This window comes from Manis pentadactyla, chromosome 16 (assembly GCF_030020395.1).
Source record: "Manis pentadactyla isolate mManPen7 chromosome 16, mManPen7.hap1, whole genome shotgun sequence".
Lineage (NCBI taxonomy): Eukaryota > Metazoa > Chordata > Mammalia > Pholidota > Manidae > Manis > Manis pentadactyla.
The window spans coordinates 18478663-18503189 of record NC_080034.1 but is presented as its reverse complement, the minus strand read 5'-3'; the positions used below and the strand labels follow the sequence as shown (position 1 = coordinate 18503189).

The following is a 24527-nucleotide window of genomic DNA, read 5'->3' as shown; positions in this document are numbered from 1 at the left end:
AATAATTCTTTGTATTTCTGTGGGGCCCGTCGTGATTTTTCCTTTCTTGTTTCTGATACTGTTGATTTGTGTTGACTCTCTTTTCCTCTTAATAAGTCTGGCTAGAAGTTTGTCTATATTGTTTATTTTCTTGAAGAACCAGCTCTTGGTTTCATTGATTTTTGCTATTGTTTTATTCTTCTCAATTTTATTTATTTCTTCTCTGATCTTTATTATGTCCCTCCTTCTGCTGACCTTAGGCCTCATTTGTTCTTCTTTTTCCAATTTCGATAATTGTGACATTAGACCATTCATTTGGGATTGCTCTTCCTTTTTTAAATATGCTTCGATTGCTATATACTTTCCTCTTAAGACTGCTTTTGCTGTGTCCCACAGAAGTTGGGGCTTAGTGTTGTTGTTGTCATTTGTTTCCATATATTGCTGGATCTCCATTTTGATTTGGTCATTGATCCATTGATTATTTAGGAGCGTGTTGTTAAGCCTCCATGTGTTTGTGAGCCTTTTTGCTTTCTTTGTACAGTCTATTTCTAGTTTTATGCCTTTGTGGTCTGAAAAGTTGGTTGGTAGGGTTTCAATCTTTTGGAATTTACTGAGGCTCTTTTTGTGGCCTAGTATGTGGTCTATTCTGGAGAATGTTCCATGTACACTTGAGAAGAATGTGTATCCTGTTGCTTTTGGATGTAGAGTTCTGTAGATGTCTATTAGGTCCATCTGTTCTAGTGTGTTGTTCAGTGCCTCTGTGTCCTTACTTATTTTCTGTCTGGTGGATCTGTCCTTTGGAGTGAGTAGTGTGTTGAAGTCTCCTAGAATGAATGCATTGCATTCTATTTCCTCCTTTAGTTCTGTTAATATTTGTTTCCAGTACGTTGATGCTCCTGTACTGGGTGCATCTATATTTATAATGGTTATATCCTCTTGTTGGACTGAGCCCTTTATCATTATGTAATGTCCTTCTTTGTCTTTTGTTACTTTCTTTATTTTGAAGTCTGTTTTGTCTGATACCACAATTGCAACACCTGCTTTCTTCTCTTTGTTGTTTGCATGAAATATCTTTTTCCATCCCTTGACTTTAAGTCTGTGCATGTCTTTGGGTTTGAGGTGAGTCTCTTGTAAGCAGCATATGGGTGGATCTTGCTTTTTTATCCATTCTATTACTCTGTGTCTTTTTATTGGTGCATTCAGTCCATTTACATTTAGGGTGATTATTGAAAGGTATGAACTTATTGCCATTGCAGGCTTTAATTTTTTGGTTACCAAAGGTTCAGGGTTAGCTTCTTTACTATCTTACTGTCTAACTTAACTCGCTTGTTGAGCTATTATAAAGGCAGTCTGATGATTCTTTATTTCTCTCCCTTGTTATTCCTCCTCCTCCCTTCTTCATATGTTGTGTGTTTTGTTCTGTGCTCTTTTTAGGAGTGCTCCCATCTAGAGCAGTCCCTGTAGGATGCCCTGAAGAGGTGGTTTGTGGGAGGCAAATTCCCTCAAGTTTTGCTTGTCTGGGAATTGTTTAATCCCTCCTTCATATTTAAATGATATTCGTGCTGGATACAGTAGTCTTGGTTCGAGGCCCTTCTGTTTCATTGCATTAAGTATATCGTGCCATTCTCTTCTGGCCTGTAGGGTTTCTGTTGAGAAGTCTGATGATAGCCTGATGGGTTTTCCTTTGTAGGTAACCTTTTTTTCTCTCTCTGGCTACCTTTAATACTTTGTCCTTATCTTTGAACTTTGCCATTTTAATTATTATGTGTCTTGGTGTTGCCCTCCTTGGATCCCTTGTCATGGGAGTTCTGTGTGCCTCTGTGGTCTGATAGGCCATTTCTTCCCCTAGTTTGGGGAAGTTTTCGACAATTATTTCTTCAAAGACACTTTCTATCTCTTTTTCTCTCTCTATTTCTTCTGGTATCCCTAAAATGCGTGTATTGTTCCTTTTCATTTGGTCACTCAGCTCTCTTAAAATTCTTTCATTCCTGGAGATCCTTTTATCTCTCTCTGCATCAGCTTCTCTGCGTTCCTGTTCTCTGTTTTCTAGTCCATTAATGGTCTCTTGCATCTCGTCCATTCTGTTTTGAAGTCCTTCCAGAGCTTGTTGTATTTCTGTATTCTCCTTCCTTAGTTCTTGCATATTTCTCTGCAAGTCCATCAGCATAGTTATGACTTTTGTTTTGAATTCTTTTTCAGGAAGACTGGTTAAATCTATCTCCCCAGGTTCCTTCTCAGGGGAAGATGTAGCAGATGCCGAAGCTGTCTGGGTTAGTCTTGTCTGGGTCATATTTTTTTGCCTTTTCATGTTGACAGGTGCTATTGACTGTCAGCTGGGAGGGCCAAACTTTTCACTTGCTACTGTCCTTTCTTTACTGGGACAACTGCGACCCCTAGTGGCTTGTGTTGGGTAATTGCGTGTAGGCTGGGTCTTTGTGTCTTGCCCAACAGAAGTGTCGGAATTTCCCTTTCTGTATGCGTTTTGCCTTAGGCTGTTTCTCTGCTTTCGCAGCGCCCGGAGGGGTAATGGACGGGGGGGCTGTTTGGCTGTTTACCTCCGTGAGGGGTCTCAGAGCTGTTGCCCAGGGGGTTAGTGGGCCCGGTTTTCCCTGTAATTTCCAGCTACTGGGCTGTGACCTGTGTTGTTTCCATCTAGCTGTTAAATCCCTGTCCCTTTAAGACTTTCACAAAGCACTCGCTTTTCTTTGTCACAGGGGCAACAGCTCCGGCACCCGCTCAGAGGTCTTGCTGCCCTATTTCCCTAGTTTCCAGCCCTCCACGCAAGCACCGTGTCTTTGCTCTGGTGCGGGTGGGTGGGCTGGGTGTTTAGCAGTCCTGGGCTCCCTCTCCCTCCCGCCGGGAGCTGGGGTGAGGGGTGCTCGGGTCCCGCCGGGCCGGGGGTTGTATCTTACCCCTTTCACCAGGCTGTGGGCTCTCGCGCGTGTGGATGTAGTCAGGCTCTTGTCCTGTGTCTTCTGGTGTCTCTTTTAGGATTAGTTGTATTTGTTGTATTTTCAAAAATTTATATGTTTTTGGGAGGAGATTCCCACTGTCCTCCTCACGCCGCCATGTTGGCTCAGGACAAACATTTCTTTACCAAACACTTGCTCCTCCCATCTTCCTCTAAACAGTCTTCCTTCCCTTTGAAGTTTCAGACTCCTATCCCCTTCTCCTTAGCTCAAGATGGCAACTTCCTGTCTTTGAGCCTCTCGTGACTTTGTGGCACTCCAGTGTGTATGAAATTAAATCTGTTTTTCTCCTGTTAATCTGTCTTATGTCAATTTAATTAATAGACCAGCCAAAAGAATCTTGAAAGGGAAAACAGGAAAATTTTTCCAACCCCTACACATAAAAGCACAAGAGTTTTATTTATTTATTCACTGATCCATTCTTGTATTCACTAATTCATTCATTCATTCACAGTTGGGAGTGGAGAACTGGTCAGTAAGCAAGAGAAATGAGCAGGAAGATAAGATTATTCACAAGAAGAGCAAAACCATTTTTTGAATTTTGTGTGAAGGATGCATAGCAACTCTGTCATTATGCATTATGAACATATTAGAATCAAACTGTTGAAGCAAAACCACTCACTAGATCAAAGCCTTGGATTTCCACTTCCAAAGTCCAGAGCTTTCTTTGGACTTTAAAGCAGGGCCAGTATAATTGGAGTAAGACTATAAAAGAGTAATGCACGACATCTTTCTAACTCTTAAGAAATGATTTCCAGTGGCTCTAAATAACCAGACATCATCACTGTCCTTTATTCCTTCCCCAAAAAATATGTCCCATTAAGTTTTGTATTATGTAACTCTTACATTGTTTCAAGTGATACCCATAAACTGTTCTGTGCAAATACCAATTCCAGCTCTTTATAAATTCAGCTATGATCTATAGTTCATTCTGTTAAGTCTTTTCCATAATCCCTCTGTTCCATATTATATATACACCTTCAGCGCTTCCTTCTCTCCCTCACATCCTAACACCTTCATTTAATCTCCTCTTAATCATTTGCTTGAAAAGTAAACCCTCCAGTCACTTATTGTTTCCTTCCAGATGCTGCTGGGGAATGACTCCCCAGGGACTTCACCTAACATTCCATCCATGTTCATCTGGCTGTGCAGGCTGTGAGTCCAGTACTCCAAAGCTTTTAAGCTCTTTCTTTCCAAGAAAACTCATAGCTAACACCATTATTTCCTCACAAAAACAGCTAACATCTGCGGACTGAAACATCAAAACAAAGAAAAACAAGCTTTGCACAGTTGTGCTAAAGATCGATGCAACCTTTATCAGCCATTTTAGGCAATAAATCAATATTTTTCTTTTCAATTTCTATTAAAAAATAATTATAGTGGCTTATTTTCAACTATTCCTCAGAGGAACAGTTAACAAACAGGTTACATGCAAAGACTAATTAGTCTTTATGTCTTCCAGCTAAGTGAACTAAGCTTCTATTTGGAAATCTAATTTCTAATAAAATTCATCAGGTTGCTCAATAAAGTTTAATTTTATTGTGTATATACAGTTCATTTTGGCAACATTATTTATTTAATTTATTCAGTAAATGTAAATATCTGAACCAACTATTTATTCTAAACTAGTATTAGGCAATGTTTATTAAAATAACTCTTTGAAATTCATATTAATAACAACTTTGAATACAATTAAACCATATTATCTTACAAAAATCATATTTAAAACTTTGATCTTATTTATTCTACAATCCCAGTTAATGTAGGTTCTTTTTTAGAAATAAGAAAATAAGGTCCCTATAACATAAGACTGAGACAAACCCCAAGCCTCCTAATTCCAGCTGTTTCCTGTATAGATTATAAGGCTTTAGTCATGGACAATTTCTTTAAGTCAGAATCCCCTATAGAGCTTGTTAAAACACAGTTTCCTGGGACCATCTCCAGAGATTATGATTCATTAGGTCAGCTTGGGTCCATGAATTTACATTTCTAATCAGCTCAGGGATGATGGTGATGTTAATCTAAGAACCACAATTTGAGAAACACAGGTCTAGCTTAAGCCAATTAAAAAAAATTTGTATGATTATTCTTAAGTAACAGCCTATCACCATCAACTACAAAATCGATAAAATCCTTCTATCATTAAAATATAAAAATTTAAATTTAAATTTTATATTAATATCCCTTCTAATTCCATAGTTTCAATAGCACTTTCTAACTCCTTTCTTTTAAATGCTATGACTTCATATCTCAGTGGAAATGATGTATCTTTCCTCACTTGGGCCATTTCAAATCGGTCTTCTTAACATACACTAGAGTAAATAATGGATGAAATTTTAAACCATAACACCAGAATCTCAAATGAGTCTATAAAATTGCTTTACAAAGTTGACAAGTCATCTAAACATTTTTCTATGTCTCTTTAAATTTCCAGCCGTACTTTAGAAACACAAATATCAGGAACACACCTACATATATTACAGTATACTAAAAGAAACATACACACACAGGTAGTCACTATTTTAACACTGAAAAGTTTGCGAGAATAGGAGATGGTTGTTAAGGAAAGGCCTCAGGGTCTGGTCCTCTGCCACCAGGCCACCTGCCCTCTAGGGGTCTCTTTTCAGTCCTTGTGGAGAGAAAGGGTTGGGACATCAATGGCTAACTTACGTGGGTTTGGTCTAGCAGTAGTAAGAGTAGGTCCTATTACCCAAAATGTATTAACCATAACAAATCTAATACATTAAATGGTTATTTGAAAGCTTATTTGAAGTAATGTATCATAGCTTCATGGACACTCAAAGATGACAGCAGAATAGGCTAAGCAATCAATTACAAGGCAGATGGGACAAACAGCAGGCATTGTGGAAGATTCTATCCTAATCAGTGCCTTCTCCTACATGCCCACGTTTCAGTGGTCCCTCCTCACTTATTATATCGGTCCTCAATTGCTCCAGGCTCTAATTTCTCTTTAGCCCAACCGTCACTTTCCCCCAGGTGCTCTAGCTCCAAAAAATATGCTTTGATATACCATCATTTACCAAACATAATAAATACGTACTTACATATATTCATAGACATACACCTACACACATAAAGACTTCCACTGATGCATCCTCAAACATGTTTGGATATGGATGGTGTCATTTTCAGTGGGGATTATATATGCATGCTAATATTAATCAACAAACACATATTAATAGGAACAAGTTTATGAGCTATAAATATTTATCTTCAGGAAAATCAGAGCAACTAAAATTTATCATCACTGGGAAATATCTGATTTTTTAGCAGATCAGAGCTAATAAATTTTAAACTAGTGTTCTAAGAAACGTATTGATATGTGCTAGCAGGATGTTAAAACTCAAATGCAAAAAGTAAAACACACACCCTATAGACCAAATATAATTATGCTCTGCCACAAGAGAAATACAAACAGAAAAACTGTAAGAATATACTTAGTATTATTTTCAATTCCTGTGATTTCTGTAGCACATGAGAGTTGCATATTTCACTAATGACAGTCACAAATTTAAGTTTTTGCACTTATGATACCTTCCTGGGAATTCATGAGATATTATTTTCTAGCATGTGTCAGCCTGCTTTAAGTAATTTAAACATTCTGAAAAAGTTCTCAGCATTCACTTTCCACTTTGGTCCCTATTGGTCAACAGAAAATGTCTCCAACTAAATTATGAATCACAACAAAGAAGAAAGTTATTACATGAAGTCTAAGTAATTAAGTAATCCGATACCAAGTTTTACATGTGGCTTCACCAAATCTGGATGAAGAGGAGTTCATACAAAATGAATTACAAGGATCTCATTTTTATTTTCCTTTCCCAAGAGTTTGAAAAGGACCTGCTGGTCTTCTCTTGCTCTGGCTTTTAAGGTGACTCCACTGTGGCTTCCCTAGAGGTAGACAATGCAACATCACAGCCTGATGCTCCCAAGGAACAACATCCGCATCTGTCCATCCATAGGCAGGAGAAATTAGGCGTTACTGAAACAGGCCTGAGGGAACTCCTAGCCGTCTCACTTTCCACACTTCCAACATGGTTTTTAGAAATGCTGAGCAGAAATGGAAGTGCAGCAAGGCCGTGTGAAAGTGCATCAGTGATAGTATAAACTCCACTCAAATGTGCAGTCATGAGGGGACTGGCTATGATTCCTCAGCTCCTCAAATGGGAGTATCATGAAGTTTTTCTCTGAAGGGAACATTGTGGGTATAAGAAGAACTATCTTGTCATTATTTTTTCTTTCTCATCCATTATTTTTTTTATTCTATGATTAACTGTATATAAGTTATTTATCTTTACTTTTCTGATTTCAGTGACAAGTGACCGAAAATTACTGTCTTCTATATGTCAAACAGCCCATGTCTTTTTAACAAAGGTTTTTATTAACCTCACGATATCACTTCACAATTTAGGTAACTGAGGGTTCTTTTAAAATTCCACTTATTATATTATAGTATGGTTTTACTTGACATACTGTAGTTTTGAATGGCCACTTAGAAAAAAGGATAAAGATGCAATGACTGAAGTAAAAAAGGTTTTCCAACACAAGCTATCCAGGAATTCAAAATATGTTTATGAAATCTGTGTACACAATATCTGATACGTGTACGTTTTATATAAATCAGACCTTTTTGATAGGACTTTGAGTCAACTGTACTTGCCCTGAGTTTGGGGCCTCCTACTGAAAAACTAAGGAAAGGTGTATGTCTCAGAAATATCCTATAAAATGCTTTGCCTGAGTGCAGGGGAACAGGAAGGGCTCTGGTATGCGTAGAGTAAAAAGAGAGGGCCAAGAAAGGTTATAAAGAAATATGGGATCATTTTAAGGAGTCTAAATAACCAGTCTCTGAAGAAAAAATGATTCACCAAGTTCATCCACCTCAATTTCTAATGCTGGATCTCAAAATGAACTGATGGAAGTTGAGCTCTGTCATCTGAAGTCATTTGTAACCAACTGCATTCAATTCCTTAAAATGATAGATTAATCTAGAACATGACATGTTAAACAAAACAATGTTATACAAAAGGAGTACAAAATAATGTTCTCATATTGAAGTTCTTACTGGTCAATAGACTATTTTGATGTAATGCATAAATTCAAGTCCAGTGCCCCTACTAGGTATGTGGCAGTCTGGGGAGAGTTTTATGAACTCACTGAGCTTCCCTTTCCTTACATTAGAAGTGACAATAACAGGATCTTCTTTACAGAACTGTAAGAGTTCAGAAGCTTGCCTTTAGCAAAGTCACTGGAATAAGTGTGCTGTCTGACAAAGAGTGGTTGATATTATTATTCCTACTATACAATTTCCCAAACTCTTGTTCATAAAACTCTATTAGCAGTTAGCATAGCATTTTGTATCTCGTGTTCTTTCATTTGTCCCATGCAATAAGTCAGTAGCAAATCTAGGGCAGGTAAGCTAAAATAATACTACTGCCCCTTAACAATACTTTTGATTAAGACAAATGATTGACATTTTACTTCCCAAGTTATCGCTATGTCCTTCCTACCAAAAGGTCAACACCTGCATACATTCTTCAAAGAGCAACTAAGAGATTTAAGAGATCTGGTTCTCCAGAGAGAAGTATTTATGCAGGCTTATGTTCCATCTCCTTTAGCTCAAGTTTTTCTTTCAATATTTACTAGAAAATACTTTCAGGAGAATGATATTAAATTAAATATTAAAATCTTGTCATAAGGGAATGGGGACTAAATGATAGCAGGCATTCATGAGCGAAACTGGATAACTACATCTGTTTCTCCACAGGTCTTGCAAACATCTTTTAAACGCAGCCCTGAAACCTACACAGAGTTCCAAACTGCCCTCAGCTTTTACATTTGACAGGGTCCACAGCATTCTGCAAAATGCAGGGTTTAAACTGTTCTATATCATGTTTAAAAAATCAGAGAATTCCCACCCCTTAAATCAAAATTCTCAAAAAGTAGAAATTCTGTCTAACTAAAGATTCATATTTTAACTTTAACAGTAACCTATGATTGGCTTCTATTTCATGGTGAAATAAGTACAGATTGAGTAAAGAATTTAAAGCGTGAATGCCAGACTCTGTACACTCAGTGGGTTACAGATGTATGAAAGTGGTGGCAGAGAGCCACTCCACTTCCTTCAAGATCCGAAAACATTTGGAAGGAAACCCCAGAAGGAAAGACATCTGACAGACATGTTCTCTTTGGGGTTTCCTGCCTCCTTCTTTGCCAAGCTTTTAAACCCCATTGCTTGTTAATAAAGTTTACCAAAAAGACTTTATGAAATGCTGATTTCATAGACTGAAACTTATATTAAAGGCATTTTTATGTAGTTGAAGTTTCCTGCCCTCTGCATTTTCCTACTTCATAGATCCAACAAACTGTGACTTGGAAAGTTACAAGCATAAGCTGACATTTGATGCACTTACTATCAGTGGGATATTCAGCCCAAATACTAAATCCAAAATCAGAAACCATAGCTTAGACACTGCAACAGAGAAGCTGCATCACCCTGAGGGTATAATGGCACCCTTTAATGTTTCTACATTTTCTCCTGTAAAATGGAGTCATGAGAAGATGCATAGTGCACATTATGTGAATTTACTCAATAAAAACAGATATGGAAAATGAACAAAAAGTTAGATTCTACTTTCCCTGACATTTACAAAGGTAGCCAAGAAAGAAAAAGAATAGGATTTCAAACTTAAAACACTAGTACATTGATATAAAAATGTTATAGGCCAATATGAAATATAACATGTAAGAGTTCACAATACTAATTCTAGCTTATAAAAATATCTTTGATATAGTTAAATACATATTTTTGCCAATCAGAAAGTCATTTAATTTGGCTAAAAGCACCTGAAGTTTATACTATGGATGTTTGCTATATTTAGCACATACAAACTATTTAGTTCTATAAACATCTGAAGAGGATCTAAGAATTTAGATCTTCTGGATAACAGAAAGGTAAATAAAATATAGAATCTCATCCATTGAGAAGACCTCAATCTAGCACTGCAAACAGTATATACTTACTAAAGAGATATTTTCATCTCTACAAACATACTTGTTAGGGAACTCTGCTTCAGTGCAGAAAACAAATACAGCTACACTAAGTACTATACAAGAATTGGGTTGGCAGGGGGAGACACAAAGGACACAAGAGAAAACTTAAAAGTTCTACTCTTAAAAAGTGAGCATCCATCTTCAATTTAAATATGAAAAAATTGACAATTTTTAAGACCAGTGGACTTAATTTTTCCTGTAAGAGACAATAGCTTACATATGTGATAGGTAGACAGATAGATGATATAGATGTAGACAAAAGGTTGATATGTACATATTCACATACATATATAACTGAATAATTCATGATTTCACTATATTAGTTCTGCCCACTAATTTTCAATCTTATTCTGACCAGACATGCCTTCTCTCTCTCTCCAAATCCCACCTGTCTTTAACTCTACCTCCAGCACAAAGACTACTATCATCATCACCAACACTGAATTAGAACAAGTTTACAGGCTTGTGTTTCTAGTTGAACTGCAAAAAATAATTGCAGGAGGTAAAAAAGTGATGTGAATAAAAAGCAGAATGAAGAAATGAGCTTTCAGAGCTTTTAGACATTTTTGAAAGAGCAACTAAGAGATTTAAGAGATCTGGAGAGAACACAGCAATGAAGAATGAAACTGGCCTGGACAGTAACCTTGGAACAGAAGCTTTAGTGGTTTTTTCTTCCACAGCACTTGGCCTCTTCTCCATGGTCCTCACCACCTTACAAGTATCAGAGACCCAGAACACAGCTCTGTCTTTTTACAGACCAGGGAAGGCAGTATCAGCTCTTTCTATCAAAAATGTGTTTGGAACTCATAGCTCTGATCCCTTCATCAATGTCTACAAACAGCTTTTGTTTGTATGTTTTATTTTTCAGAGAGCTTTTCCATTCTTGTTTTGTGGCTTTCATATAAATTGTATGAAAAAAAGTTTAAAAATATAAACTTCTATGAACTTGAATAATATTTTTAATTATCTTCATGTAGAATTCTCTTTACCTAGAGTCCGATTTTAGAATGAATACCTGGGAACAAGATCTACCAACAGGCATTATTTTCTGTAAGAAAAGAGCATTAAAATGGGTTCATCAGGTTGGTTACAACCAGGAAAAGAAATTTTAAAATTTCTGAGTGTTCATTTAAGACTGAATTCTGATCACCCAGAAAAGGAAGATCATCTAAAAATGGAGGATGGCAAATTTCTGGTAATTTAAAGACAATTTCCTGCCTGCTGAATAAGTATGGTTAGACTCTGCACTGGTTAAAAATAAACCAGTGTTCAGAAATGCCCTAGATGGTCTCATTTAAGTATCCCTATGTCATTGTCCATCAAAGTTCACAAAACTAAATTAAATATTCAAGGGCACAGGAAGATAACCTGGATGTGCAAGGCAGCCCAATAGATGAATAAAGAGTTCAAATCCTGCTTAAGGCATTTGTAAGGACTTATCTTTCAAGGGTACTTAAACCAACAAAATATTTCTAGAGGTTCTATTTGGGTCAGCTGTGCAGCATCCAATCTGCTTCTCCTACTTAGACTAACAGCAGAGAGACCAACGGGAGGAAACTAGGATTCCCTATGCTGCTTTTATTATTAGGGCTTCAAGCAGGCTGGACAATCACTGTCAAATAAAAATTTCTGTTAAAATGATATTCCCTAAATATACATTTTTGCTTTAGTTCTTTTAAATACCATCTGCGACATGACAGTGACCCATAATGGTATGGATCTGCACAACCTAGGCCTTTGGTTGATTAGGGAAAATAAAAAGAAACAAAAGTAAAAGCTGGACTTGGATAGGGATAGACAAGAGGAGAAGAAAGGGTCAGGGAAAGTTACACCAGAGTGAATAAGCATAAGGAAAGCCAGAAGACTTGGAGGAGTGCAGAGCTAATGGAAAAAACAAGAACGTGGGGTGGGGGGAGGGAACGTTGCGAAAGCCAGCTGGAATTAGAGAAAGCAAGGAATACAGGGGCCAACAGAAATCCAAGGACAGAAAGTATCGGCGATTGAAGGGAACAGGAAATTTATTGGAAACCAAGTTGTTTTTCCTTTTGTATCCAACACAATTCTGTTCCAGGCAGAACTCTAGTCTCAACCTCAAAGAGGACAGAAGGGAAGTTGAAAATCATAGCAGTCTTTCTTGGGCAGGAGCCAGAAGCTCTGCAAAGACAGATTAGAGGACACCTGATGTGACAGCAGACTCTACGGCAGCAGATACAGGGATAGAGGGGCAGGAGCACCCCCCAGCACGGTGTCTTCCAAAACGAGGTGAAGTAAAAACAACGATGGTTGAGCTCCAACAAAGAGCTACTGATTCAGAATTTCCAGGACATTTAACACCTCAGGTGATTCTTATCACCAGGAAAGTTTAGGAAGCACTGGAATAGTGGTGAAAACTGGGGGCTCTGGGACTGTAACAGCCTGAATTCAATTCCGAGCTCTGCTGCTCACTAGCTATTCAACATGAACAAGTTATTTAGCCTTTCTGCATCCCAATGACTAAATTTATAAAATGGATTGTTTCAAACATTAAATGAGTTATTGCATAGAATGCAATTAGGCAGTGCCTAGTACATACTGAACATGCAATAGAGGTAGTATGAAGCTACAAAAAGTCCTTTCAAAAGGGAATTTATATAAAATATGAGGAGGATTTTATAAAGTCTTATACTGATCTCATAAAACACTAGGGAGCATACTCCCCTGTGGCACAGAGACCAAGTGACAGCCCTTAGTTTCTGTCCTTGGCCTCAGCATTTATGAGCCAGGCATTTCTCTTTGGGAATCAATACATGAACTGTCTCGACAAACCCTTTTTTTCCCAAAAGCACATATAAGTCAATTCAAATTAAAGGTAACTCCAAAATCGAGCATCTCCATTCTTGAGAGATGCAGATTTTGATGCTGATCAGGGACTTGGTTGGGCTCACACTGGGATACCCAAAGAGACCCCCCTCCGTCACACTGTTGAGGGTCATTCACCTGGCAACTCACCTTATTTCACAATTCTGTTTTCTTTAGTTATTTCCCAACATATTATTCTCAACAATCATCTACTTCTTCTGCCCAACCCCACATAGTTCTCTGCCTTTCCCATTATGCTAAGACTCAAGTCTATTTTTCCAGCTGGAAATTCAGCTCTATAATAACAAGCTCCACCACATTCTCCGCCTCTTTACTCAACATTCCCATCATCTTCTGGCCTTGTATGAAGCCACGATCACCCTTGTGGAAAGCCACCTGACCGGTAACTCTGTCATACAGAGACCGCTTAGTCTCCTACACCCGCTTAGTGACTGTAAGTATGAATGGTGTATTTGGTTTCCATTACTGCTTGAAGACTGTTTACTCCTTTTAACTTGTATAAAAACTCCTACTCCTTTGAGAGCCATGTGATTGGGTCACAACTATCCTTTATCCCTGCTGAGGATAAAGCCTGTATCCCTTAGAGACTAAAGCCATTAAAACCTAGGTCACCATCGTTCCCCTCCCAATTTTGACACTGTTCTGCAGTGTAGTCAATGTCTTGATGAACTTTCCATCCAATATTTGATCTCCAGTGAAATTCACTAGAATTTTAGTCCACGCCAGCCTTTGGCTCATATGGTCGTACAAAGAGCTTCATTATTTCTTGTGATTGCTCCCTTATCAAGCCTCGGCCCACAAATACCTACATTTTCAACTTTTGAACTTTGTTATGCCCAAAACTAAAATCATGGCTTCATCAACACATTGGAATCTCTACTTTCACCTCATCCATCAGATATCTTATGTCAACAAATACCTTCTTGAGAATGGCAATGCACCTGGTAACATGCTATTTAAGGAACCACAGTGTGATAATAATGAAACAGACTTTTTCTCAAAATGAATGAGTTCATTCCATGAAACACATCTTTTTCTCCAAACAACAGTATTGACTTACATATAAAATAAGGATACCAAAATAGCCTCAAAGGTAAGAAACATTAAGTGGTGGGACTTATACATACGGCAGAAAAAAAGGCTAAACTTATCAAGTCACAGCATACATAACTCAAGTTAAATTCACCTAAATGGCCTAAAAGAGACAAATTTAACAAAGAGAAATGGGCATGTACTGTCCTAAGGTGTTTACTTTTTTTTAAAGATTAAAATTAGCTGAATTAAAACAGCTGGATTTCAAATAAATTATCATACTAATGCCAAAAGCAGGAAAACAGAAGTATTTGTTTTAAAAAATAGAGATCGGTTGTTAGCACATCACACATACAAACAAGAGGATCAACAAACTACAAAATGTTTTTTGAATAAACTCATAAAATACATAGACTTGTAGAAAGGCCTATAGAGCAACAGACAGAGACAGGCAGAGAGACAGGGGAGGAATGGGGAAGAGAACAAACCAGGAATGAAATGAGGAAAAGAAAAAGTTAATAATAAGAAGAAAATGTTTACAAAATCCATGCTCATAAAATGGAAAGATCTGGAATAAATTTATATCAATTGAGATAAAATTATAAAGGAACTATCTGTTCAATCATTCATTGAGTCATTCAATCAACAAATTTTATTGAACTATATCAAATACAAAGAAGGAGTAAATACAGTATATTGTTTCCCTAAAGCCAGATGCTGAAGGTGGATATAGTTTTACTTTAAAAATATCTTCTTTATCTTTGGTAATTTTCATTTGTAGTTCATTTTGGACATTAGAATAGTCATTTTTCCATAAAATACTGCTTTTTCATGACTCAGCAAATTTTTATTCCTTTTTTGAAGTAAGTTGTTACTGTATACAAACTTCAGCCATACGGTAAATACATTTTGGGAATCAAATGTACAACATCATGAATGTATAACATATAATAAATACTGCATTACATACTTGAAAGTTGCTAAGAGAGTAGATCTTGTAAGTTTTCACCATATTATGAGATGTGATGAAGATGTTAGTTAACTCTATGGTGGTAACCATTTAGCAAAACAAAACAAGTGTATCAAATCTGTACACCTTAAACTTACACAGTGTTATATGTCAACTATATCTCAATAAAGCTGGATGGATGGATAGATGGATAGTTACAAGAAGCAGTTTGCATACGACCTGGAATGTAATCACCTCAAAATTTTTGTAATATGGTAAATGAATATATTTTCCAATTCAAATTATATGGTAAAATTGGTATTTTTAACATTTTCTGTTATATTGTTACTCTTTGAACTAGCTTGCTCAAAACTAACTTTTCCCTGAGAACAACCAGAAAATATGGACAAAATATTAATGTAAAACACATGTGATAGGCTTAGAGAATTGCCAAGGTAGTGAGTACTTCAGGGCCAATATACCACGTGGAAGAAATAGGAACTGGGGAAACCAACATTCAGCAGGACTTCTCTTCTGGAGGCATTTGCCAAAACCCTCTCAGCAGCTGAGAAGATCAACCAGAGCTTCCAGGAGCCTTACAAGCTAAGGGGGAAATACTGAGTTCTAGTCCCAATAAGGAAGTGGTACCCTGGTAAACACCTTAGGTCTTTTAGTTAGAACCCCTGAAGAGCTACAAAATAAAAGGGTGAAGAGAAGAAGACAAGCCCTCACAAATGAAGCAGGCCCAGCCTCAAATTAGCTAAGCATCCGATTGGCTTACAGTAAGCTATACTTAACATGTAGCACTTTCCAGAAGCAAAATTTAATCCTTTCTGCACCCCACGCCTATAGGAATGGCTGTTACAAAAAAAGACGAGAAATGATGAGCATTGGTGAAGATGTGGAGAAAAGAGAACCCATTGTTAATGGGAATGTAAATTGGTACAGGCACCATGGACAACAGTACAGAATACCCTCAAAAAATTAAAATTAGAACTACCATATGATCAAGCAATTCCACTTCTGACTGTTTATGTGAAGGAAAGGAAATCATTATCTTAAAAAGATATGGCACCTCCATATTCATTGCAGCATCATTTACAATAGCCAAGACATGAAATCAACCTAAGAGTTCACTAGCAGATGAAAGGATAAAGAATTTGTGATACACATACTTAGAATATTACTTAGCCATAAAAAAAGAAGAAAATCTTGTCATTTGTTACAAGATGGATGGACCTTGAGGGCATTATGTTAAGTGAAATAAGTCAGACAGAGAAAGGCAAATACTGTAAGATCTTACATATGGAATCTAAAAAACAAACTCATAGATACAGAGAACAGATTGGTGGTTGCCAAAGGTGTGGGTGAAGGAGGGGGAAAAAAAAGTAATCCTTTCTATAGAAGTATAGTACAATACAGAATCTCAAATTATATCTATAATTTGTCATATTATATGCTTAACATAAACTCAAAAATGAGTAGGCATTCTAGGAGGGGAGACATTTGTAACCTTACTAGAGACCTGAAAACCAAAAACTAATAAAGACCAGCCTTGAAATCACCTGAGCAGACAAAACCAGTTTGGTCATACACACACAACTTAATTTAGCTTATTTTGCAACACTAACTTGAATGGGTCATTTCTTGCTTATGCCTCTGGAAATCAAAAGGAAAATTTAAACTGTTTTCTAAAATTGACATGAGAAAACCACTAACCAACTCTGTATCATTTAAGAAAATTTCCATATGATAACCTATCACTGTGAAGAATAAAGTTACTGCTTTCTTACTATATTAGCTGCTTTATAACAATATACTCCTAAACTTCATGCCATGTTTTGGCATAAGTGCTCAGAGTTCGCAAACTGTTTGATGTGTGCACACTAAACTTTTGCTAATTACTACTTCAGTGGCTCACTGGTTTTACTTCTGTTATTTTGACACCAAACAAACTAAAAAATTAGCAGGCACTCCACGAGGGAAGGTACATGAAACAGACCCATTAGAGATCAGAATATTGGAGGTATAAGACATGAAACTTAAAATAACTCTGATAAACCCATTCACGAATTTATGACAAGATGGAGAATTATGGCAGAGCACTGAAAAGTGGTTTTAAAATCAAACAGAAATACATTAATTCAAAAACACAAATAAAATTAAGAATTCAATTTGCTTAACAGCAAATTAGACAAAGTTGAAGAGGGAATTGGTGATATGGAATATAGGTAAGAGGAAACTATTCAGACTTAGTATGGAGAGAAAAGACTACAAAAATGAGAGTAACTAATAAATGGGGAACAGGGCAAGTTCTGAGATTCTTCAAGCTACATGCCCAAATGGAGGGAATTTAATACGAAACAGAAGCAATACTTGAGATATGATTGAAAAATTTCCAAAACATATGAAAGCCAACAAATATCAAGCCACAGATCCAAGAAGCACATTGAATCATTAGCATATACAAAGAAAATTTAGACCAGACACATAATAGTCATATTGTTAAAAACCATAAGAAAGTGAAAGATGTATTATCATCAAAGAACAAAAAACACGACTAATAGCTGATTTCATTGTCTCTCATTTCCACTGTATCTGTTAAGAAATCTGCATTTTGTATTGCTGTCAATTATTTTAACTTTTTACAAGCATAATAAAATTAATTTACATTTATGCACATTACATATATGTAGATGTGTGTGCATTAAAATAATTGTAACTTTCAACAAATAAAACACTGGATGAAATCATCAGCAGATTTTTACTAAAGAAAATAGTAAAGCAAATACTTATAGTTGAAGGAAAGTAATTGCAGGTGGAAGAATAGAAATGAAGAAAGAAATAAAGAGCAAAGAAAAGAAAAAATACATAAATATGAACGTATTCTGACTGTAAAAATATATTACAAATATGCCATATATATAATAAATATATTTAACAATTTAAAGGCAGAAATCAGTAAATAGGGTTAAGGTATTATATTTGTATTTTTAATAAGTCAGAACTACTAATTTGTATAAAGTTTGTATTGATATCTTATAGGTAGCAAAACTAAGGGTAAAGTAAAAATAATATACAGCTAGCACACTAATGCAGGAGGAAAACAAATAATAAAAATATGTAAGTTCAAAGAAAGCCATAGGAGAAAAAAAGTGTTAAAAGAAAAGGAGGAAAAGGGAGAAAAAAAAGAAAAACACCTGAGGCAAATAGAAAACAAACAGTGGGATTGTATTTTCATTCCTTCCTGAAAATTCCCCCAAGTCATCCTAAGGTATTTAGTAAATGTACTAACAGCTGCATACTTGCAAACGAAAAAGTATATAGTCACATTATTCTTTGATTAAATTTAAGTGGAAATATAATACATTTGGGTTAAATTCCAGAGACCCTTTAACACCAAATACTTTACTTGGAATAATAATTTTTTTCCTGACAGCAAATTTAACTTAAAGGATCAAGAATAATGTGAAATAACTATGAATTTAATCTCACATAATCTACAATTTTTCTTTTATAAATGTAATACATTGAAAACATCGCTTGTGTTAGAATTTAGGTCTGTGGAAATTTTATTGTTGCTACAGGGTATTAATATATAAAGAAATTTAGCTACTGCTTTGCAAATCAAAATGGGATTGCTTTACTAGAGATCTTTAATTTAATCAAAACTTTAAAACATTACTGGTTTAAGCCAGTGTTATTATATCCATTTTAACAGAGACAAATATAGAAAATAAAACAGGCCCTGACAGATAGCTTGCTCTATACAATGAACAATTTTAACCTCTCAGTCTATTAAGGTAATCTTCTATAAAACCTATGTCGTTAGCAAAAAATTAGAGACTCAGAGAATTTAATTACTGGTGCTCTGGCAGAGTAAGCCTTTCAGTCACATTCACCCATTTAACATTTGATAATAAATCATTAAACTTCAAATGTGTAAATACACATACACACACCCAATATTTATTTTATCCTAACAATTTATCAGGATATAGTATCTGTAATGTGTAAACTGAAAATTTAAGATCTAGCCAGGATATTGCCTGCACAGAATCACAGAATCCACTGGTAGCAGAAAAAGGTCTTGATTTCCAATCTTCTATTGTCTAGCACAGGAGTCTTTCAAAATACAGCATTCTGTCTGTCCTAACAGCAACCAAATTATCTCAAATCACAGGGTTCCTGCCCATGCTTCTTTACGCCAGATTTAACAATAAACAATTGTTTAAGCACTGTGCTGTCCCTTCAGAATCCATGTTCGACTTTTCTCCCCATCAAAGCATGACTAGATCCTATGAAAAGGTAAAACACAAAAAGTAATAAAATCCATTTTCCAACACTAACACCAAACTCTATTGACACCATGTATTATTCTTCTCACATTAGCCTTCATTTAACAAATATTTTCATTGTACAACAGTGCACTAATCACTGTTTTGGACCTTGAAAGTGCTGAGAACAATTTCACAGTGCCCATAAGCATGAGATTTTTATGGCTTAGAAGGGTAAACATCCATTCATTTATTCATACAGCAATACAACAATATTTACTGGCCATCAAAAACTAACCTGGCATTCACAGAGCTGCCGAGAATCCTGTGGCAGATTTTTTCTTTACTTTTATGATGCTTAGACTCTGGTAGAGAATTAAACATCAAATAATCACAAAAATAAATATGTAATTAATATTTTATATAATAAATTGTGCATTGTGCAATATATAACAATGGCTCCTTGCCTTGAGAGTCTGGGAAAGATTTTATGAAAAAGCAACATCTGAGTTGAGATCTGAAGGTTGGAATAGAAGTTAATTAGCTGAAAAGAACCTTCCTAGCAGAGAAGAAAACAAAGACTGCGTTTCCAGAGGAAACAGAGAGAACTCGAAGGCGGCCACTGTGGCAAGAAAAAGAACCACTTAGTTTGATGTTGCAGAGAGATGCAATGGAAGAACCATTTGATGCTTCAGAGAACACATTCAAAGTTTTGGTATTCATTCCTAAAAGCAGTGGGAATTCATAGAAGGCTGTGAAATAGGGGAACAGCATGATCTTATTTGAAACAGAACTAGCTATATAGATAGTGGGTTGAGAAAGAAATGCAATAGTCCAGTGGTCCACTAATGTTAGTATCTCTATCATTTAAAAACTGATAGTAGCAGTATAGTTGGAAAAATAGATGGGTTTGAGAGAAGTTCAAGAAAAACTGCAGGATGCAGTAAAATTTTGGATGTGGGGAAATGGAAACAAGGAGTTCTTGGTTTGTGACTTGTAGAACTGAATTAATTGTGATGATATTCCCTGCAGTAGGAAATATTGAAGGTCTGGGTTTGTAAGCAGAGAACATGAATCCAATTTTGGAAATGTGGAGTTTGAATTGCTTTTGAGATATCCAAGTGATGATGTCAAGTAAGCACCTGAATGTGAGGACTAGAGCTTAAGAGCAGGATGGGAGTATAAATCTGGAACTCGCTGAAGCTGTGAGTGTGCGTAAGAAGTCATTAGGAACCTAAACATTGACCAGACAGACATTGGCCACTAAGCCAGTCTGATTCCACACTAAGGAACCAGAGAGGCAGGGCTTTGAGCAATAAGAGTATTGTTAAATAGAAGCAAAGAAAGGAGATCAATTTAAAAGAGTCAAGTGCCAGGTGTCAATGCTGCTGTGAGTTCAAATAGGACAGACATAAAAATTACAATTCAACAAGATTGAGACTAAAAGAGAATTATGCATAAAATGCCATGAGCCAAGAAATGGGGTATTAATTCTGCAGGGAGAACAGAGTTGATAGAAAGAAGTGAAATTTAAGCTGTGTTTGAGGAAGGAACAGAAGTTTCCCAGGCCAGGCAGTTGGGGGATAAAACAATAGAGAAGTTTCTTCTCAAAACGGAGCAAAAAGTCTTATGAGGCTGTGTCCAAAATCCTATTCCCCACATTGCTTCATCAGTAATCCTAGTCATTTTCAATTACCCTGCTTCTACCTTTTAAAAGGGAAAAGTAGACATCCTCACATAGCAGCCTCGCCTGTACCACCATCCTCCAACCCCACAAAATCTGGACAAAGGGGCTGGCATGAGAAATACAATTTTAATCCAGCGAAAATATCAGAAAAAAGTATCAAATTAAGGGAGTAAAAGTAAGGATCTTTGACTACATAATAGACTGAATATAAAAGTTGGGAGAAAAGTTATAATAGATCAAATTAGAATGTAGTAAAATTAAATAGATATGTGAAGGCAAAGAATTAACTTCCTCTCTTGCACTGTCAGCAGCAGGCTTTGAGTCAGATGACCATGCCATCTTTTAAGTAATGAGGAAAAATGTTTCTTTTAAAGAGTCCACAAACAGGTGAATTCGTTTGCAGAACTAATGCTACAATTTCACATATTGATAAACTGAACTGAGATTAAGCTAAATGTATAGGAAAATAGATAACTAACATTGGAATAGCTGATTTCAAGCCACAGAATAAAGTATTATCGACTAAAATATTACAATTAACATGTTATCATTTTGTTCACAGGAGGAGTCAGGAATAAACATTTCTGCATCCCTCAAAATAAAAGAAAAAATGGCTAAATCCTCATAGTGTCCCTTCCTTTTTCAATCTTTTAACATTCACGCAGCAATTATCACTGTTACTATATCTGTAAAATTGTAAATTTTAAGCTCTTAAGAGAAAAGTACCTTTCTTTATATTAGGGTTTTCCCTAGTTTACTTGCCATTTCTGGTTGAGAGTGCATTAAAATCGCAAGTATGTGGATACTATTAAGTTGCCTATTAAAATGGGCGGTCAGAAATCACATGGGAATACATTTTGGTCTGAAATCGTGTTATTTAGACATTTTTCAAGAGTGTTCAAGTGCGCTGGAGCATAAACACATTAGGGATAATTAACGATAGGACAGATAATTTCATCTGCAGTGTTTTCCTAACCTTCCCTGTCGGCTTCGGCGCTTTTCCTGTCTCCCATTCTGACAGATCTGTGGTCTTTGTTACACGGTAGAGGAAGGGCACTGAAAAGAAGGGCACTATTTTGGAGGCGCGCCCACCGACACAAATTGCATAACATAATGCATCCCTTCCGAAGGGAAAACAGAGAAGGAACAGTTTCCTGCGGGCGACCTGCAAACAGCCCCGGTGGGGACTGTGCTGGGTCTGATCTGTAGGGGCGGGTCTACACGTTCCCGGCAGAGGCGATGGGAAAGCTTTCAAGGGGCGAGGCCTACCCCGCCGGGGCTGCCGCAGCACGGGCCCTGGGGTGCGGGGCTGGCGGAACGGGGCAGAGGCCGCGGGCAGTGCGCGCAGGGGGGGCCGCCCGGGGCCGCGAGGCGGTACCTGCGCGGGGTCGACCGCCCCTGCCGCCGCGTCCCCGATCCAGAGGTGCTCCCGGAGCAGCTGCTGGTGGCTGAGGCAGTGCTTCACGGCGGACGGCACGCTCCCCATGGCGGGCCCGGGGCTGCGCGGCGACGGGTGGCGCGGGCTCTACGCACTGCGGCGGCGCGGGCACCTGCGGCGGACGCCCCGCGGCCCGGGCGGGGGCGGGGGCGGCGGCCGTCCAGGTGGGGTGCCTGCCGCGCTCCGGCCGGCCTCTGCGCGCGCCCGGTCCCGGCTTCCCACCCGGGCAGGGGCGCCCGGGCAAGGGACAGGTCCGAACGGGAGGAGACCGGCGCGCGGTTCGGGGTGGGGGGCTCTGTGCCCAGCTACAGCCTTGCCTTTCAATAGGTTTGTCCAGCGCTGAACTCACTTGACTTTATACCTGCGGAAGGTAGGCTCCACTTAAAAATATTTTGGGGCAGTCTGCAAGGTTAAAAGCACAGCGTAATAAAGAAGAAAATAAAGAAGGGTCTATATTAGAGTTGTCACAGATAACTTGGTAAGGCAGTACGCTGTCAGTAAGGTGGTACTTACAAGATAAGCACGGAAATGGGATTGGGTTGCTTAAAACACATGACTTACAACATGAATCTCAAAGGCTAACTCCATTCAAACTGAACACTCTACACAAATCCGTAAAACCTGAGGAGTTATACTGGGTGAGGAGGTGGTTCAGAAGATGGTGCGGGAACAGAGCACCTCCCTGCCTCCCCTCATTTCACAAGCACAATTACCTCCATACACTCATTCTAAAACTTTCCAGAGATGGTTCAGCAGCCTGCAGCTGAATAGACATACTCATCAAGAATCACCTTGTGCAGCCGCGTGTGCATGGCCACGGAAGCCTGTCAGCCCTACTGCCTGCTGCAGCAAACATAAGTCAGGAGAGGCTGATGTGCACACACGGTTGCACAACTAGAGGAAAGGATACAAAAATTGTAAAACATGGTATAAACACACTTAGAAAGAATTTAACACTCAGAATAAACACACCATCCTTACTTGTGAGAGTGGTGAGACTCCCACAAGTAAAAGAAATAGAGCAGTTAAGGACAGAAAAAGGCAAAGAATGGGGGAGAGAGCACATGTCCCCTTAGGGAAACAGTTCTAGAAAGGACAGAGGATGAGGGGATCTTCGACCTTTCACAGCTTTCACCAAGGACGGTCAATGGAGAACATGCTCTCAACTGCCGAAGTCAAGTCATGCAATTACTGGTCACCTTTAAAACTTTCTAAAGCGCGCGCGCGCGCACGCACACACACACACACACACACACACACACACACACACACACACACACACACAAAATCAAATTATTATTTTCTGGATGGGACTATTTTATAGGTATATATTTGTAGAGCTACATCTCCTGGCTATGTTGTTTTCAGCAGAGCTCTACTGTTACTTTTTCCACCACAGTTGTAATGCAGCATATAGGATGCAGCAATCTCTATACCATTTTTTCTCTCTCCTGTTGTAATTCTGTAACAGGGAAGATAGCATTTGAAAGAATTTAAAAGGACTCAATTTGAACAACACTAATTCAGCAAGGTAACCATTAAAACAGAGTCAGTTGTTCCAAACTTGAAAATGTTTTAACAAGTAACTTTAAGTCTTCTTGGAGCCTATGACCTCTCAAATAAATCAAATATTGTATAATCCTGCAGTACTAAGAAAATCAACACTTAGAAATAAACTTTACTGCTTAGTGGGAAAGGTCTTCAAAAAATTTCAGATCCCAATCAATTCACCATAGTAATATACTTTTTGTCTTTTACAGAAAAAAACTTACAAATATGAAAATACTTGTTGATACAATTTTATTTTAATGCATTCCATATGGAAAAATACCATAATCTCAAAAACCTAAACTACAATTCCTGTAAATAACAAAACCATCAGCAACAGTAAGGAACAAATACCTAATGTTTAATCTTCTGAATTAAAGAGAGTGAAATAGATGTGTGTTTGCTGGAAAGTATAGTGTGATATTTAATCATGAAGCTTTAAAATTTATAAATTTGAACACCTTCAAATTCTAAATTTGAACAGTTAGTATTAGTATACATCTTCCTGTGATTGAATTCTCAATATGTGTTATGAAAATTCTCAATACGTACCCCTGTTATTGAAAATCAGAAAAGCTCTAGGGGAAATGAGAATAGATACAGCAAACCCCTGTGATAGGTATTGTAGGTCTCCCCAAACCAGGTTAGCAAACATGGGCTTCATCGACAGTAAAGGAATCACTTGTTAAAAATCACAAAGCTTGATATAGGCTCTGCA

General features: G+C 37.5%; 1 protein-coding gene across 3 annotated transcripts in view; it reads right to left on the bottom strand.

Annotated features, from left to right (window-relative positions):
- HMGCLL1 (3-hydroxymethyl-3-methylglutaryl-CoA lyase like 1) overlaps positions 1–22380 on the bottom strand; it is a 183117-nt gene extending 160737 nt beyond the window's left edge. For all 3 annotated transcript variants that reach the window (XM_036916326.2, XM_036916322.2, XM_036916327.2), the window contains exon 1: positions 22202–22380. In XM_036916326.2, coding sequence (XP_036772221.1) covers positions 22202–22309 — 108 coding nt within the window. In that variant the 5' untranslated portion in view covers positions 22310–22380. The remainder of the gene's footprint in view (positions 1–22201) is intronic.
- Positions 22381–24527: the final 2147 nt, after the last annotated feature.